The 17,629-nt window shown below is 43.2% G+C and overlaps 1 protein-coding gene across 4 annotated transcripts in view; it reads left to right on the forward strand.

Annotated features, from left to right (window-relative positions):
• DAAM2 (dishevelled associated activator of morphogenesis 2) overlaps nucleotides 1–17,629 on the forward strand; it is a 206,183-nt gene that overhangs the window by 95,094 nt on the left and 93,460 nt on the right. For all 4 annotated transcript variants that reach the window (XM_075204422.1, XM_075204426.1, XM_075204425.1 and 1 more), the window contains exons 4-5: nucleotides 7,473–7,547; nucleotides 15,889–15,983. In XM_075204422.1, the coding sequence (XP_075060523.1) occupies nucleotides 7,473–7,547; nucleotides 15,889–15,983 (170 nt within the window). The remainder of the gene's footprint in view (nucleotides 1–7,472; nucleotides 7,548–15,888; nucleotides 15,984–17,629) is intronic.

Consider the following 17,629-nt stretch of genomic DNA (forward strand, 5'->3'; position numbering starts at 1 on the left):
GTATTGAGACAGACGCAACACACTGCTAGGTACGTACAATACATATGTTCAGTATAAAGTCCCATCAGAACACACAGAAAAAATACAGTCAATTAATGTCACCTGTTAGTAATATATATAGTCATTAATGACAAAACATTACAAAAAATTATTTTTTTGTTCTTTTTTTTCCCCATGAAATACATTATTATTAATGTCTACTTTACATAAACTACATTGTTACAGTTGCTCCTGATTGCAAACACATGTTCTAGCTGTATACACAGCTGTCATCACTAGTAATCAGCACTTACACCTGACCTGTAGCTGCTGCCAGTGATACGACAGAAACACGCATACCTTAGAGATGCCCAAAGCTTGAATCAGACGTTGCTATGTGCGCGCCCTTACTGTACAATGACTACGTGCGTACGCTCATTCCCCCCCTCAAATCGTAGCCTGTAGTTTGGGCTCAAGGATGAATTGGGCATAGTTAGGTTCACCGGCGTATGGTCCGGTTGTGGGCATTGCGCAGAGAGGTTTTAGGCAAAATACGGCAAGTATCGGCATTTAGGCTCCTTAATAAATCAGACCCAGTAAGCATTATAGCCTCAACTAGAATGCAGGAATCCAGCGTTCCATACACAGGATTTATCTGCCTGATAACTGGGTACTTACCCTATAGGTAGTTATATGGGGGCAGCCTACAGGAACATCCGTCACAGTACAAGAAAGTTCACTGAGTGTTTTTGATAGTTGGTATCACACAAACATTTTATCAGAGTGTCAGCAGTAGATCCAGAACGTGGGAAAATCTTCTATTAACTAGACGCAAATTTATTCACGAGGGTCTACGTCAAGTATGTCCTAAGGGGCACTGAGCAATATCACTCAACTGCCGGGCAGTAATGCCCGAGGGCGCTAAGGGCTTACGTACGGCTTTGCTGTGCCAGGCTCCGATATGTACCGGATTTGGTCATTCACATACACTTGGTTAAAAAGAAATAAACAAAAAGAAAACTACTACAACAACAAAAGCAAAAACACCTCAATTTAAAGTAAACATGAATAAAATTTATGTAAAAAATATTAAAAAAAAATGTAATGTTTACTTTTCACATTAATGGTTTTGTTATGTCATTGCCGACAGAACAGGTTTCTCTTCAGTACAATACAATTCTTGGGGGTACGTGGACTTGGATGGGAATAAAAATGACATCTATATTTTCACTGATGTGAAGCATCTCCTACAAGAATGAACGTAGGTTACATAGTGCTGGCTGTACCAATAGAGATCACAGATTATCCATATCATATTCGTGAATAGGCGCAACGAGCAGGGCTCCATAGGCATCACCAGATCCATGGCAAAGAAAAGGTTTAGACCTTCAGTAGGATAATTCAACTCTACGATAGATCATACTCCTCCTAATATGTAACCGTACAATATTTAAAGTGTCCTGCGTGGCCGCTGTTTTATGGGCCTAACCAAAAATCGTGAGAATGCAGCGTGTCCCTCTACTGGGAAATTCATGCCTCGTGCCTCACTGGTGCCTCAGTCATGTCTCACAGTGAAATGATGGGCTGCAGAAAGCCACAAAAATGTGCGTAGGTGACGGAAGGTTTTAATTAATGACAGCGAGACTGACACACGCTGGAAACGGCACGCTCCTCTCCTGGTTCCTGTCTGTTTCTTTTACACCAGATATACGGCAGCTGTTTTCACGTTATTTATTAATGTATTGAGTGATATTTCATCATCTCTTCCCCAACAGTTACAATGTGTCTGTTATATATTACTCTCAGAGGACGCGTTGTATCTTTTCCTGACATAGTAAAGGCTGCGCACACATGGGTGTTATTATGTGCTGATTATTGCAGGTTATGTTTCCACTGCGTTTTTTAACTTTATTATAAACGCATCCTAAATTCATAATTGTACCTCCAGTGTGTATGTAGCCCAAGCTCTTATTGCTCCTTGTCAGTATTGCTAAATACACACTAAATACTTTGTAACCTTTGCATTCTAGCTGGACAAATATTCAATGTGATGTAGCACTTACTCTTTTGTATCAAACCATTGTCCCATAGATTGTAGGCTTGCGCGCAGGGCCCCCTTACCTCTGTATGTATGTATTACCCAGTATTGTTTTATTACTGTTTGTTCCCAATTGTAAAGCGCTACGGAATCTGCTGGCGCTATATCAATAAATGTTGATGATGATAACGCTCACGCCGCTATAGGGGCCATTTTCACTAATGACCGCCTAAGTACAGAGGGTCTCATCATACAAATTTCAGGCCTGATTCGTTAAGGAACGCAAAACAAACGTAAAAAACAATGCACATAATTCAGCGAAGCCTGATTCACTAGGGACATACGTCCCTAGTGAGTCAGGCCCCTGATGTTTGTGTGTTGGTTACATAATTCATATATTACCATATTGTCACGAGTGGGAACGACAGAGTGGGTTCCTTTTCCTTAAGACCTTTTTATATAATTTTCAGAAATGTTATTATTCCATTTTGAATTTGCTTTTTGGAAACAAATTACATTTGATTTCATATGTTCAGGATAACAAATGAGAGCGACTCTCTTTCCTCTTGTGTAACTGGATGTTGTCAGCGGGATCTGAGCCAGGCTGCGGTGTCTGGCGCTCGGTCCTAGCGCACCTTTACGTATTCCGAATCAGTGTGAAAGCCCAGATGTCAGGGGGATGCCAATTGGAAGAAACCTGTAAAAGTGTCATTCCAGTGAGATTAAGGAGAACAAAAGGTTCCAAACTCAGATATATCCATACGAGAGTGCTTTATATTCTGAGGGTCTTTAACTGTTTGTATCACCTGATATGTTGGTTGCGAATAGCTGATACAATTATGGCTCGTTCACACATATCCGCCGGTAAAATGGCTAAACGCACATGAAAACTGACGCACTTTACATGCGTCTTTGTCATACGTTTGGAATGCGTGATCCAGCGCATTGTACTGTAGCATTATTGACAAATAGTGCTGTGTTCTACAATTTGAAATGCAGCATTAGAATTTTAGAACACAACAGTGTGAATGACATCGATTGTTGTTGCCCAATGCACTTTTCATGTGTTTATTAAAAATCCAACATATGTTGGATGTATGTGTTCAGATTGCCAGCATGGATGTCGTGACCCGCGGACTGTGGTATATATTATACAGATGAACAGGAAGTGTGAGTGGAAAATGCAAATATTTCCCAGACTTGAGCATTCCTTTACCACGTAGACAGTCACTTCCATTTAAGTGCACTTTATGTGAATTAACGTTTGCTGTGAGAGCTGCTTGGTAAGGTTGTGCCAGACAGGCACTTACTCCACCTTGTACAGCTCCAGGAACGCAGTGTATGTCCTCCTCTTATACCTGCACATTGCAGGCGGTGTACACACTGGGGTCCTGTCACATTACTGGGGATACGCCCTATGAATGCTGACTGCAGTTAGCGCCCAGATCTGTTAGGTTACTGTTTTGTTCGCCCATTTGTGAATGTGATCCTTCCACACAAAGAGCTTTTGTCAAGTCCACATAAACCTAGGTCCAAATGCAACATTAGTTGGAGGTTACAGCGCTATCTGGCCTCCTTGATAACTTTGGTTGCTGAGAGTAACTCTGCTGTCCCCTGCGTAAGGAGGTCTAACGCACCCAGTCCTACGTCGCAGCTCATTCTGTGTTACCTTCTCAGCAGAATTCATACCCCACCTGGTCCGTCCAGGATACAGCCAGCTTGGTGGTGATCTAAGGTGACAGATACTGCTTAGTGCTACTGCAATGCATTAAGGTAGATGTAGTTTTCTGCCACAATCATTGCGCATAGAGCTCTGCTTTCACCACCAGGATTCCTTTTTGAAAAGATACAAAACCGGAAAATGGTTAATGATAGAAAGAGCATCTACTAAATGTATTTCTGGGTTCAGAATAAAAATAAAGTAAAAAACAGACACATGAATCTGACATATATTAGCGTTATTACAGAGAATATTTATAGATGGAATTTACGTCTATTTAATCACATTACTAATGTAACATAAATAAGTCATAAAACAATGAAACATCCAATCAGAGCCTCGATTCTGTGGTGGTGTTTGGGTCACGAAGTGTCGCCTGGGTCTCGTCTGATTTAGATGAATTATAATAAGTGCGGGTGAACCACAGGTGACAGGATACCAGTGTACCCCGATCCTCCTCAAAAGCTTGTGTTCCGTACCTGGATACACTGTATCCAAAACAGCCTTACTCTGTCCATCAGTAAAACAGAGGTACTCCCATTACCTCTGGCAGCAAAACGGACATTTCAAACCACTAAGCGACTTTATTACTGTTCAATAAGTTCCTAGTATCTGCAGCTCTGCTATTGCCGGGTTTATCGCACACAGATTCTTGCGGTTTTACTCGTAAAGAGTCATAAAACTTGTGGTGCAGAGAAGAAAGCCTTTTTCCGCTTTTAGTGCAGTGTAGACTCTTAGTATAATGTATAATGACAAATCCGCTGGCTGGGATAAAGATCTCCAAATAAAGAGGAATAAAGCGTAGAAGAGGTGACGAGCGAGAGAAGTGAGATTGCATCGTTGTGACCCCTGGGTGCGCTCTCAGATACAGGGGTGTGAACCGTAACCATGTAACCAAAGCCAGAAACAGTAATCTGCACAATATTTGAAATTTGCTGGACCTAATCCTTGGCCTGTACGGCTAACGAGGCACATGGAATAATCATTGTTGTATTAGAATGTCGGAGCCTGGCAGCTCGTACTGCAGCTCGTTCTCTTGTAGGCAACGTCTCCTGTTTTACTCTCAGCGGTGATTTATAAACGGCAAAATGTGAGCCCACCAATCGCATGTCCCGATCTAGGGGGGCCTATTTCTAAAAAAAACGTGGAGATAATGATGATATTTTTTATCCCCCCCCCCCCAATATCTCTCTCGGCCGTGTTGGAAATACAGGCCCAGAGATGCTTACCGCTGGGCCAGTCTCCAGCTTCTGCGCGAAGCACAGTTGAAAAGTCCAGGCTTTCAGATCTACTCTGTGAACAAAAAAAAGGAAAGCGTTTAAAGTAGATTAAAAAATAAAAATATATTTTAAAAAAATGTAAACATTGAACAAATGCTATATTTATAGAACAGCCCGTTGATAATTCTACCCCTCAATCTATAATTTAAAGCTTTTTCTATCAGTGCGCCCTCCTGCAAACACCCCTATCAGTGCGCCCTCCTGCAAACACCCCTATCAGTGCGCCCTCCTGCATACACCCCTATCAGTGCGCCCTCCTGCATACACCCCTATCAGTGCGCCCTCCTGCATACACCCCTATCAGTGCGCCCTCCTGCATACACCCCTATCAGTGCGCCCTCCTGCAAACACCCCTATCACTGCGCCCTCCTGCAAACACCCCTATCAGTGCGCCCTCCTGCATACACCCCTATCAGTGCGCCCTCCTGCATACACCCCTATCAGTGCGCCCTCCTGCATACACCCCTATCAGTGCGCCCTCCTGCATACACCCCTATCAGTGCGCTCTCTTCACCATTTCATCTTATTTACTTAAACCTGTCCTGTAATGTAACATCTCATTTCTATAGTGTGAAAGAAAGGAACACTCGTGCGCCCAATCCACACTTGGGGAGCTGACCTTGGCCTGCACATCCCCATTAGAAGTAGGCGCACACTTGTACAATAACAGCCACGTGACATCATAAACCAGCATTTGTGCTGCAGTTTTATACTATTGCCACAGATTAACGACCTTCTCTGTATCTCTGCTGTCGGCATCTAAAGCAGCGTTTCTAGGGGAATGTACGTTTGTGGTTCAGGTGTTGAAATAACCGTCTCCTGACCCCAAAAACTGATGACTCTGTTACGTACTGAATAAAGATGGGTTTAAATCATAACTTCACAGTGAAGGAATGCAGTGACGTACCCCATGAGCACACACTCTAATACTTAACCACCGCTTGCTGCTTTTTATCATTATTCAGACATTTATGTTCAATAATTTAAAGGTTTAATTAAAGAATAGATTACTGTTCCTTCAAACCATGTTAATAAACAAGACTTAACCTTATTTTGATTATATTTCCTTTGTTTTTTTTGTTATGGAAATGCTATGGGGTGAATGTATAATAAGATTCCTATTGCAGTTATTTACCTACCTTCTGTAAAGGTGTTACTAATTCTAGCCATACATATGCAGACCTGGTTGGCTAGTTTTGTCCCTTTTTTCACAGACATTATATGGGAGTACCCCCTAAATAATTCTATTGGATTTTACTGCTAAGAAGAGGTCATGCCTCTTGTGTATGTTTGGGATCATGGGCCAATCAGGAAGCCAGCTTACCATGCACTACAGAGCCATTGATTCAGTCATTGTCCATTAATTCCTTACACCCCTGCCCCCAAACCCTCTTCTTAGTATTATTCATGCTTGATAATCGTCTGACAGTAGAACAGTTTGGTGTGTCCTATTGTAGGGTAGGATCAGCTTTTATTCATGGTGTAGTTGATGTTCATGAGCTAAAAACACATTATAGACACATAAAATGAGACGCTAGAAAAGAACCGTTCGGCCCATCTAGTCTGCCTATTTTCTAACCTATGGTAATCTCAAATATTATTTGATCCTTCGTTCTTTGTAAGGATAACCTTATGTCTGTCCCAAGCATGTTTATATTGCTCTACTGTATTATCCACTGCTGCCTCTGATGGGAGCTATTCCACTCATCCACTACCCTTTAAATAAATGTATCCTAGAAGTTGAAATAATGCAGTGTGTTTCCCCCGGTACAGATTATGCTTTGTATTAGAAGCCAATCATTGGAAGGAGAAGATTATTCTCTTTAAAACAAGGGGCCTGATTAATTAAGGATCTTAAATTAAGAAGTTTCTTATTTCAGTCTCCTGGACAAAACCATGTTACAATACAAGGGGTGCAAACTAGTATTCTGTTTTGCACATAAGTTAAATGCTAACTGTTTTTTCATGTAACACACAAATACTTGATAGCTTATTTGTACACTGAAATTTAAAGTTGATATTTGTGTGCTACATGAAAAAACAGAAAACTCATTTGCACCCCTTGTATTGTAACATGGTTTTGTCCAGGAGACTGAAATAAGAAACTTCTTAATTTAAGATCCTTAATTATTCAGATCCAAGGAGTCTCTTCTCATCCTCAATTACCAGGGGGTCTGAGGCATAATCTCTTTTAGGTCCCTATCTATTACTGGGAGTGTAATGGTGTGCGCCCAGAGCGGAGGCCTCCTTTGTCCCTACGTTGGGAGCTTGGCCAGGTGGGAGAACAGACTATGGGGCTAGACACAAATAAGTTAACAGTATTGAGGCCTGTAGTGATTTACAATCAGTACAAGACGAAAATAAAGAGTAAACCGTGTACTGTAGACTGTAGAATATTAATGTATTTGCAGTTTCTTCTGGAATGTTTCTCACCTAATCTTTATATTTTTTGCAGGAACAAGAAGATCCCAACAAGTTGGCGACCAGTTGGCCAGATTATTATATCGACCGGATCAACTCCATGGCAGCAGTAAGTGAATTATCATTTAACATGACATGAAGGCGTGTGCACACAGACTTTATGCCGGGATAAACCTGTTCATTTCAATAAATGTGAACATCATTCAATAAACCTGAACTGAAACAACTGGCCCTCAAATACAGCGGAGGAGATTGCCAATAATCTACAAGTTTCTCCAGATTGCCAAGTAAGATATCCCTTGACAACCATCTATTTTGTCCAGTTGTCAGCTCCGCCCCTTTATACGGTAATGCAGTTTTCTCAGCCAGGAAAGCCGTTCACAAAACAGTCAGGAAGGGAGGTGGAGCTTAATGAACTGCACCATTTAGACCAGTGATTCCCAACCAGCGTGTCAGGACACACGTGTGTGTAACAGTGCTCATATGTGTGTGTCACAAGCATTCAGGTGTGATAGGTCATAAAACAGAAAAGTAAAAAAACAGTTTGTTGTGTTTTTTTCCTATTTCAGTTTTATTCATAAAATTATTTTGATGCAAATGTTGCCACAAAAATAAACTTCAAGGCGGGTGTGTCACAGTATTTGAAAGGTTGGGAAGTCAGAGATGTCAGAAGCCGTGATAGGTACATTATTCTGCAGTCGTGTATTGCAAAGTAGAAGGGGAGAATTGTGGTTGTATGTCAAAACTAAGATATGTTGCTGTAAAGCATAAATTGTGGCCGCTCAAGCTGTCGTGGGACTACAAGTCCCAGCAGGCCCCTCCAGCCGCCTTGTAGTTTGCCAAGAGCTGTTTGCCCAAGCCTGCCATAATAAAGAAATGTGTAAGGTGATTTAGTGTCTGGATGTTGCCGGACATGCGATAGCCAGGGCACCGTCTTTATACCGCGTGGTGATTTATGGACCTATTGTGCTGTTAGATGTTGGCTCAGACCATTTACCTTAATAAATGAGTGTATAGCGGAAGTAGATAATGAGATCGGTAATTGCTTTTCTTTCATCTGGCTCTTAATAAAAAAATCCTCTTCTGCCAGGGAACCCACAGATCTCTCTGTGCCCCCATTATATTACCTCCAGCTTCCTCATCCACCTAATGGGGGGGACGGTCACATCTGACGAGGGCCGTATGAGGGTCAGAGGAGGTGAATCACTCAATTACCAAAGACCTGTTCAGCATGATGATCACACCCGCACCTCTCTATCGGAGATGTGGGATCAGTGACATTCAGCATTTCAGGTGCTGCTTTATGTAGGAATTCCCTCCTGTTCTTTGTTAGTATCTTACAGTTTTGAGTCCGCGCTGCAGATGTCTGTGCTGAGTTTTTAGGCCTCACCCCTGCGTTGTTCATGTGCTCTGACTATAGCAGAAGAAGCCACAGGTATTGTTATGTAACCTGTTTATCTTGTAATGTTTTGGAATTGTCTTTGTTTTCACTTCTTTGTTTGCATCCAAAATGCATGAAAACCAACTGAAGCGACTTATTGCAGAATATCGTCCTTAGCGCTTTATAGCCACCCATAATGTATATTACATAGCGGTTCTTGGGGGCACATTTATCATCACTCGCAAAATATGAAAAATAGTTTTCACTCCTTATCGCATTGATAAGGATTGAACTATTTCTCATATTTATTAAAAAAGCAACACAGGAACAGAAGTTCCGAAGAACTGCTGTTCCTGTGAAGTGGAAATCATACTTACCACAGCTGCTTCGTTCCCGAAGCAGTATGTGGTCAATGGGGGGTCCTGTTCTGACTCCAGTGCGCATGTGCTGAGTGAAGCCCTCGTGCATGTGCACAGACATCTCTGCTCTCTCTCGGCAGTTAGAGTTTGCAGAGAGCGAGCGGTGAGTGACAGGGAGGGATCATGTGATCAGTGACAGGGAGGGATCATGTGATCAGTGACAGGGAGGGATCATGTGATCCCTCCACACATGCGCTGTCCAGCTCTGCTCTTCGGAGCAGATCTGACAGCACTGAAACTTTTCATTAATGGCGTACATTAACATGTTTGAAAAGTTAATTACATTTATTGTTAAATAGCGTTACTGAGCACTCCCTATACATTGTTATGGGGGATGCTCAGTAAACTGATAGGAGATGCAAAGCAGCAGATATCTATGATATCTGCTGCGATGCTACTATTATAAATACCAATTTAGTGTTTAATCCCCGTTCGGGGATTTTACAGGGGGAAAACCTTTAATAAATAGGCCCCTTGGAGCGGAGCAACCTCAGAGTAGTTATCAATAGATTACTGGGAGAAACATTAGGACCCGGGGAGCTTTCTTGTCCAAAAGCCATAAGTAGTCTAAATATATTGCTCTATTTTTGGTCTGTTTTGGTGCTTGGATAAAAGTACAGTTCGTACTGACACAACGTTCCTGTAGTGATCAATAGATAAGGTCCGTTTGAACTGTATCCAACATCCAGTTTAAGTGAAATGCTAATCCTTCTGAACGAGGCCCAGACTTCCCATAGTAAACAACCAAATAGCCATGAAAGTCTACGATAATTTGTTGGATTACCGTGGTCCTGTTTGTGAGGAAAGATAGTGCATTATGGGTAGATGCAGAGGTACCTGAGTAAGTGTGTCACACCTGTGATTTACTAGCAGTGCTTGATGTATCTGTAAAAAGCTGAAGATGTACTGTCAGCTCCTATCACTCATGTCTATAGAATCTGCTGTTTGCTGACGCACAGTGGGCCTCATCCAAAATTTTACGCATTTTACACTTTGAACGTATGCTTAAAGATTCTGTTCTGAAAAAAGTGTATTTATGTCTGCACTGCCAGTCACACATCTCTGCAGATAAATCATACCAGTTTCATGCTCTTTCCCTCCGGCATATCCCTACAGGGAGGTGGGGCGTGAGGACGAAGGGTAAGCTTTTCAGAGCTTTGTCCCCGATGGCTAACGCTATCTGAAGATGGCGATAGCTGCACAACGCTATGGAGAGAGCATCGCAGGAGAGGGAGCTCCGCCAGAGTTGCTGCTCTGCGCTGTTTACTGCAAACGGCAGCTGCGCATGGGCGACCCTAAGTTGTGAATGCGCAGTAAAGGCTCCGGGTCAGTGATAGAGCCAGACTCTTTCGCTATTCACAGGACGACACAGGGAGGTCAGAATCCGCAAATACAGCTGCTACCGGCTGTTTATTAATCTCTATTTATTAATCTCTTCTCCAGTTATAATAGTTAAGTGCTGAGAATAAAATGATTTGTGGACAAAAGCGGGAGTCTTCATTAGACAAAAGTCATCTCCTGCACACCGTCCTATGGGACGTGCTGTCCCGACGTGACTTGTTTATTAAATTGCCCCGAAAGTCACTTGTTATTGTTGTGATGACAGATGATACTTAGGGGCCTATTTATCAAAGATCTCCCCCCTGTAATTTAGAGGTAAATCCCCGAAAACTGCTGTTTTCGAGGATTTACCACTAAATTACTATGTATTATTCCAGCATCGCAGCAGATATCTGGTGCTTTGCTTCTTTCATCGTTTTACTGAGCACTCCCCATAATAATGTATGGGAAGTGCTCAGTAACGCTATGTATCAATGACTGATACTTATGTAACGCCCCCTAGTGGCGTTTTAGTAAAACCTAGACCTCAGTGAATACAGGAGGGGTCACCTAGAGGGTAAGCTAGAAGTTTATAGCCTGTGAGACTAAGTGAGAGGAAGGAGGGGCTGTCAGAAAGGGGGAAAAGAGATAGAGAGAGATAAGATAGGAGAGAAGAGAAGAGATGTAGCTGGGGACCTGGGAGAGAGTGGGGTGGAAGCTCCAGGATCCCCCAGTATTGCCTGGAAGTCTGAGCGTGGTGACTGAGCCAGGGCAAGGAATGTGTGCCCTGGATGAGGGGGAGAACTCCATGTCACTATAGATAACCCAAGAGAGAGGGGACACTTCACATGGAAGAGACCCTGGAGGAGGGTTGCTACAAGAGACATGGTAGCTGTATTGTCTGAGGCTGAGAGTACACAGAGTGAAGTGTCAGAGCCCACAGGAGACATCATCCCCGCAGAGGAGGGGTGAGCTGCAGTTGAGAGGTACACAGAGTGTGTCAGAGCTGCATGGAGAAGAAGTTGCCTGCCTGTAAGCATCCATGTGAGTGCCCCTGCAGAGGAGGGATGAGCTGCAGTTGAGAGGTACACAGAGTGTGTCAGAGCTGCATGGAGAAGAAGTTGCCTGCCTGTAAGCATCCATGTGAGTGCCCCTGCAGAGGAGGGATGAGCTGCAGTTGAGAGGTACACAGAGTGTGTCAGAGCTGCATGGAGGAGAAGCTGCCTGCCTGTTAGCATCCATGTGAGTGCCCCTGCAGAGGAGGGTGATCTGCAGTGAGTATGGAGTGTAAGAGACCTATGATTTATGTTATTTAACATCTGGATAACATTAAGAACTGTGCTGGAGAGAGTGAGGAGCTGTACATATATTTCTTTATTGCTGCAACCATTATGATTATCGTGCTGGAGGAAGAGGAGTGTAAATAAAGAGTTCAGTTTGTTATAGAGATGGTCTGGTGCCCAAATTATTGTGACTTTTACACTGCATTACAAAGTGACATTACCTGTGTCCCACTAATTACAGAGAAACACCTGCATGTGCAGGGACCCCCTGATCATTTACACCCATGCCCATCAGCTAGCCAGGGCTTGAGAAGGAGGTGCACTGTGTACCCTTTGCACCCCACACTACACACAGTGACAGGGGGTTACACTTAGTTTTCAATCATGTGAATGTACGCCCTCTGAAGCTGGCGCCCTCTGAAGCTGGCGCCCTCTGAAGCTGGCATACATTACCATGATTGAAAAGTTTCACTGAAAACTGCTCAGCTCCAAAGAGCAGAGCTGCACAGCGCATGTGTGGAGGGATCACATGATCCCTCCCTGTCACATGCCTCAGGTTCCTTCATTCGGGGATCTCTGTGCACTGCCTGAGGTTACCGGTCGGCGCATGCGCACAGGAATTGAAAGAGGGGCGAACAGCACCGCACAGGGAGGAGAAGAAAAGACTTCAGTGAAAGGTAAGTGTTACACTGCACAGGAGCAGCCGTTTATCGGAACGGCTGTTCCTGTGTTGATTTTTTAATACATATGAGAAACTTTTCAATCCGCATCTATGCGATGAGGATTAAAAAGTTTCATTCATATTCTGCGGTCATTGGTAAATAGACCCCTTAATGGGGGTAAAAACCCGATAATTATTAAATAGGCCCCTAAATGACATACATTTTATCACGCTTACCCCTATTTTCTGTTTCGTCATCCTTGCTCTGCGACGGAGCACCTCCGCAGGTAGCGCAGACACTGCGCAGTGCTCTGCAGCTGTCACTGTACCATGTGCTTTTAGGACATTTCTATAGCACACTGCGTTACTATTAAAAATGTTGATGGTAATTTTCACTATGTGTCTCGATACCAGACAGGAGCTGTCGCACTAGTTGTGTAATTGTTGCCTTTAGCGCATACACAGTGTATATTGTAACAGTAAATGTCTGTTGCCATAGACAGATCCCTAAGTGTAATAATCAACAACAGGTGGAGGACTGAAGCCTGGACTGCAGTACAGTGAGCTGTACCCCTACACGGGGAAAGACGGGGGACATCTGGAACCACCATCTGCGCTCATAGAGGACAGGACCCGCACACACATAGATACATACATCATACGTGCTGTTTATTCTGTGCAGACAGACACATATTTATATCCTTCCTGAAATGTTTTTGTGAAACTCAAGCTGCTTTTTTACTTTGACTGATATTTTCCAATCCATCCCGTCTCCGCGTTACGTCAGCTGTTCCATCTGTGCTGGACGTGGGAGAGAGTGATCGTTATTACAGCGTCCGCAGAATCATTTCGGCTGTCAGACCTTGGTATGAAGACTGAAAACAGAGCGTGGAGACCCCGACTCGTGTCTCTCAGCCAACAATTATATATTTCATACGTTTGTGTCTTCACTTCATATCTTTGTAATGTTCCAATCCATTTTGGCATCCAGGAATACCGCAGGTTGCGTTAGGCCACACCGCTTACAATCTAATGTCGTTGCCATAGACACGCTGGCAAGACTTAGCCGATCTGTATTTCTAACACACAGTGAAGTTGCCAGGAACTAATGAGATAATTATATGTTACATTGTTATTCATTTTGTTGCTACTTACACAATGGTGGCTTCTGTTGTCCGCTGGTGATTGGCGCAGTCTGACGTCTATTTATCAATGGTCAAAGAACGCTATTACTGGCAAAAATGGGTGTTTTCAGCTGTGATGGGGCTCGTTATGGCATTGCCCAATAGAGGAAAATGGTTACATTTTAGGATGTCCTGAATCCACAGTTGGAATCTTTAGGATGTTGTTTATTTCACTATGAATTTATCGCACAATACACCTGGGGATAAATGTATCAAGCTGAGAGTTTTCCAGCTGGTTTGAAAAGTGGAGATGTTGCCTATAGCAACCAGTTAGATTCTAGCTGTCATTTTGTAGAATGTACTAAATAAATGACAGCTAGAATCTGATTGGTTTTTCAAACCCGCCGAAAAACTCTCAGCTTGATACATTTACCCCCTGGGGTTAACAGCAGCCAGATTCTACCTCTAATTTCTTTTTTCTAATAATGTAATGATAATGAAAACTATTTGCTCCGGCTTCTTACACCTTTTAACTTGCGCATCAATCTTTAGGAGCGGCTCCCTGTGTGCTAAAGGACTCTCGTTTTTCATGACTGCAGATAAAAGATTAACAGATGTTTTTAATCTAAAAAGTGTTTTTCTCCGTTTCACATTTTCATTCTTTAAATACTGATGCAGGTTTCATAGAAAACCCCTGAGATCCTCTCACCCGGCCGGGCGACTCTGCCGCGTCCAGGTCTAGTGTTTGATTGAGTCGATTGGTGACCTGGTGTTGGTACCAGACTGTTTTACTATTCACAAGAGGGCAGAGGAAGGTTGGAATCCGCAAATACAGCTGCTACCGTCCGGCTCTCCTGTTTATTAAGCTCTTCCCCAGTCATAATAGTTTAGTATTGAGAGTAAAATGATTTGTGGACAGAACTGGGCCGTTCAATCATCTCACAGCTGCGTTCCTGGTAGATTAGGCAGGGACGAGCTTTGAATAATTCAACAGGTTTTGCGTTCAGTTGACGAGTGATTCAGGGAACCTCTGGCGTGGCAGCTGTTCTCATTGGTATTCAGGGGCTAGAGCTGGCATGTGACGTGTCCAAGGTTTCACCACTTCCCAGGGCATCTGGAAGACATTGCCAAGGCGATAGTGCAAGCAGCTGCCGGTATTTAACCCATCTTGTGATAGAGTCAAACGTTCTTCTGTTTTACCAGCTGATACACAACAGTCCAATATATGGAGCACGCTGTGTAAATAAACCTGAACTGAATCTTAATATGCAACTCCTCCGGCCAAGCACACAGATAGTACACTACCCTATTATGTGTGAGTACGGCCGATTCCCACCACTAGATCCCCAATAATGATAACATCACTGCGCGTATCGCATTAATCTGTTTATTGCAGGGCGACAACCCTCTCCACTCGCCCTGGCGAAAAAGGGTTTGGTGAAATCCTATTTGACAAGGATGGCAGTGGTACAAGTTGAAAATCATTGCAAAAAATACTTTATTGTTTAAATAAAGCACTTTTTCAATACTTTTATAATCGCGCAGCCACGGTGCATTGTGGCTTGGCCTTGCCCTCCAGAAGGCAGCTGTAAAGTGTTAACCTGCCCACTTTAAATACCTCCCTTCCTCCATCATTCCCACCTGCAGGACTAACATGTCCCTGTGCGTGACTGCAGGGCAGAGCCCAAAAATCGGGACTGTCCCACTGAAATTGAGACAGTTGGCAGGTGTGAGATTTTATTGATAAATTATGGTGATAGGTGAATATTTATCGCCGCACTAAAGAATTATCCCTATGGCCGTGTATTAATAAATAGACCTGGAAACCTAATGTTTCACAAATCGCAGAAGCAAGAGAATAAGTGTGTTCTTCTTTAAGAGTCTGGTATGTTGGTGTGACACTATTACTCTCCTGGTTTCAGCTGTGAACCTTTACATGTAACACACACTGAGATTGTCCCATACATCATCGATTCACATGTCAGAAGCATCTTTTTGTTTTTCTTGCACTGCCAGAAAGCCTGCTGAATCCACCTTGTCCCATTCATTCGCATAAAAGGGCGCTGGCATTAGTCAGGTATAGGAATGAAATAAAGATGCATTCTCTGTGCAACAAATGCTGCGCTGCCGCTTGTGAAGCTCTGTACAGATAATGTGTGTGACAACATAGTCAGCAATATCCTCTTTGTATCTGATGTAGACCTTTGATAGGACACAGTTGTTCTGCAGAGCCCGTAGTCATGTGATCTTGTGTCCCCGCAGATGCAGACGCTGTACGCCTTTGACGAAGAAGATACCGAGATGAGGAATAAGATTGTGGAAGACTTGAAGACAGCGCTACGGACTCAGCCAATGAGGTGCATTCATGTTGTGCAATATTCTATATTATGCTCTTGTCCCACAGCGGTCACGTTACCAGGTGGAGCTCTTCCTCTGGTCCTAAGCGCCAATGTGGTAACATGTTATCACGGTAGACCCGTTTCTTATCCCGCCTCGAATGAGGGTAACATTAATTTTGTACCTCAAATAAAACCAATTGGGTTTAAATGGAACTTTAACTACAGGTGGAGCGGATTTTATTGCGCACACTATGGTGCCAGGTAATGCTCATGTATTAGGTGCCACAGGCTATAACCACTGTTCTTCACTAGGCAAATAAGGAATTATCTCAGAGTCAGAGGATTTGAAACTGTTTCAGCTAACAGGATACTGTGACTGTCTTCATTTCCATACCTCCAAATTGCCCTAATTTTGGTGGTATAGTCCCAAATCTCGGACCCTTAAAAAGGGTGGAGCTTACACAAAAGTGGTAGATTTGGGAGGATCTGGGGTAGGGTTGGATGGATCAGTGTTGGGGGTTATTTAGTCCGTATTCGGCAGTGATGGGAGGTATGCGTTTCATGTGTCACTGTTAGATTTTTTTTATGTATTTAATCCACAGGTAGAACTGCGTCACTAAATGCGATTTCTGGCATCAAATTTGCCTGCTTTGCACAGAAGGTGCCCAGTAAACGTAGAGACTGAGTCTGATTACTGGCACCTTCGGGGTGGTATAATATCAGGTTATTTTGCAGAGAGAAAGAAACTCTGTCGCAGTGTAAGGCCTAATAAACAGGTTCAAACCCATATTTGCACTGCAGAGCTTGTAAATGGTCCATAGAGTCTTGGTTGGATATGACAGGCTGTTGTGTGGGCCAGTGCTTTAGTCCATATTTGTGGTTCTTGTACTGTGACACTTTCTCGGTCTCCGATGTGATATAATTACATGCACAAAACCGTGATTGTCCCATAGATCATGTAACATTGTGTTCTGCCCGTGTTTTATACCATGTCACGTGTCAGGATATCCTGCCTAAACACCGTCATCTGTTCTCCGTCTGTCGCTCCTGGTCCAGCTGTAACTTGGGATATTTGTTGTGTATTTTACGCTGTAGCTGAAGGTATTAAGTTATTGTAACTACATCGTTCTGTAAACTTTGCAGTGAGTTCCCCCTCAGGTGTATCGGATTACAGACAGGTATATAGCGGGACTGTACAGCACAGAGATGCATGTGGTATGACAGTGCAGTAGTTACCGGGATATGATATCAGACTTCAACATGACATTGTTGCACGGGTGACCATTTGTAAGGATCGTGTTGCTCCAACCGTAATTGCGCCCGAAGCGTCACTAGACCGTGGTAGAAAACAACGTTTATGTGAATAAAATGGTTCTTACCAGGGAATATTGTGTGAGAAGAGACAGGAAAAACACAGTCAATGGCATTAGATTCATACAAGATTTATGACTAATTTGACGAATTACCCTCTGGGGCCGATAAATAGACCCTTTTGTGGATGGAATTCCTCTCTCATTATCATCTACATCGGACCGTTCGCTGTTTTCTGGGTCATTAACCCTAATAACAGGATAAATGGCTACAAAACATTCCCACACTGTTTAATTTTAACAACACTCGATAAGTTTTAATTCCAGCCTTCATTAACTGCTGTAGTGCTGGAG

Source organism: Mixophyes fleayi, chromosome 3, assembly GCF_038048845.1.
Source record: "Mixophyes fleayi isolate aMixFle1 chromosome 3, aMixFle1.hap1, whole genome shotgun sequence".
NCBI lineage: Eukaryota > Metazoa > Chordata > Amphibia > Anura > Limnodynastidae > Mixophyes > Mixophyes fleayi.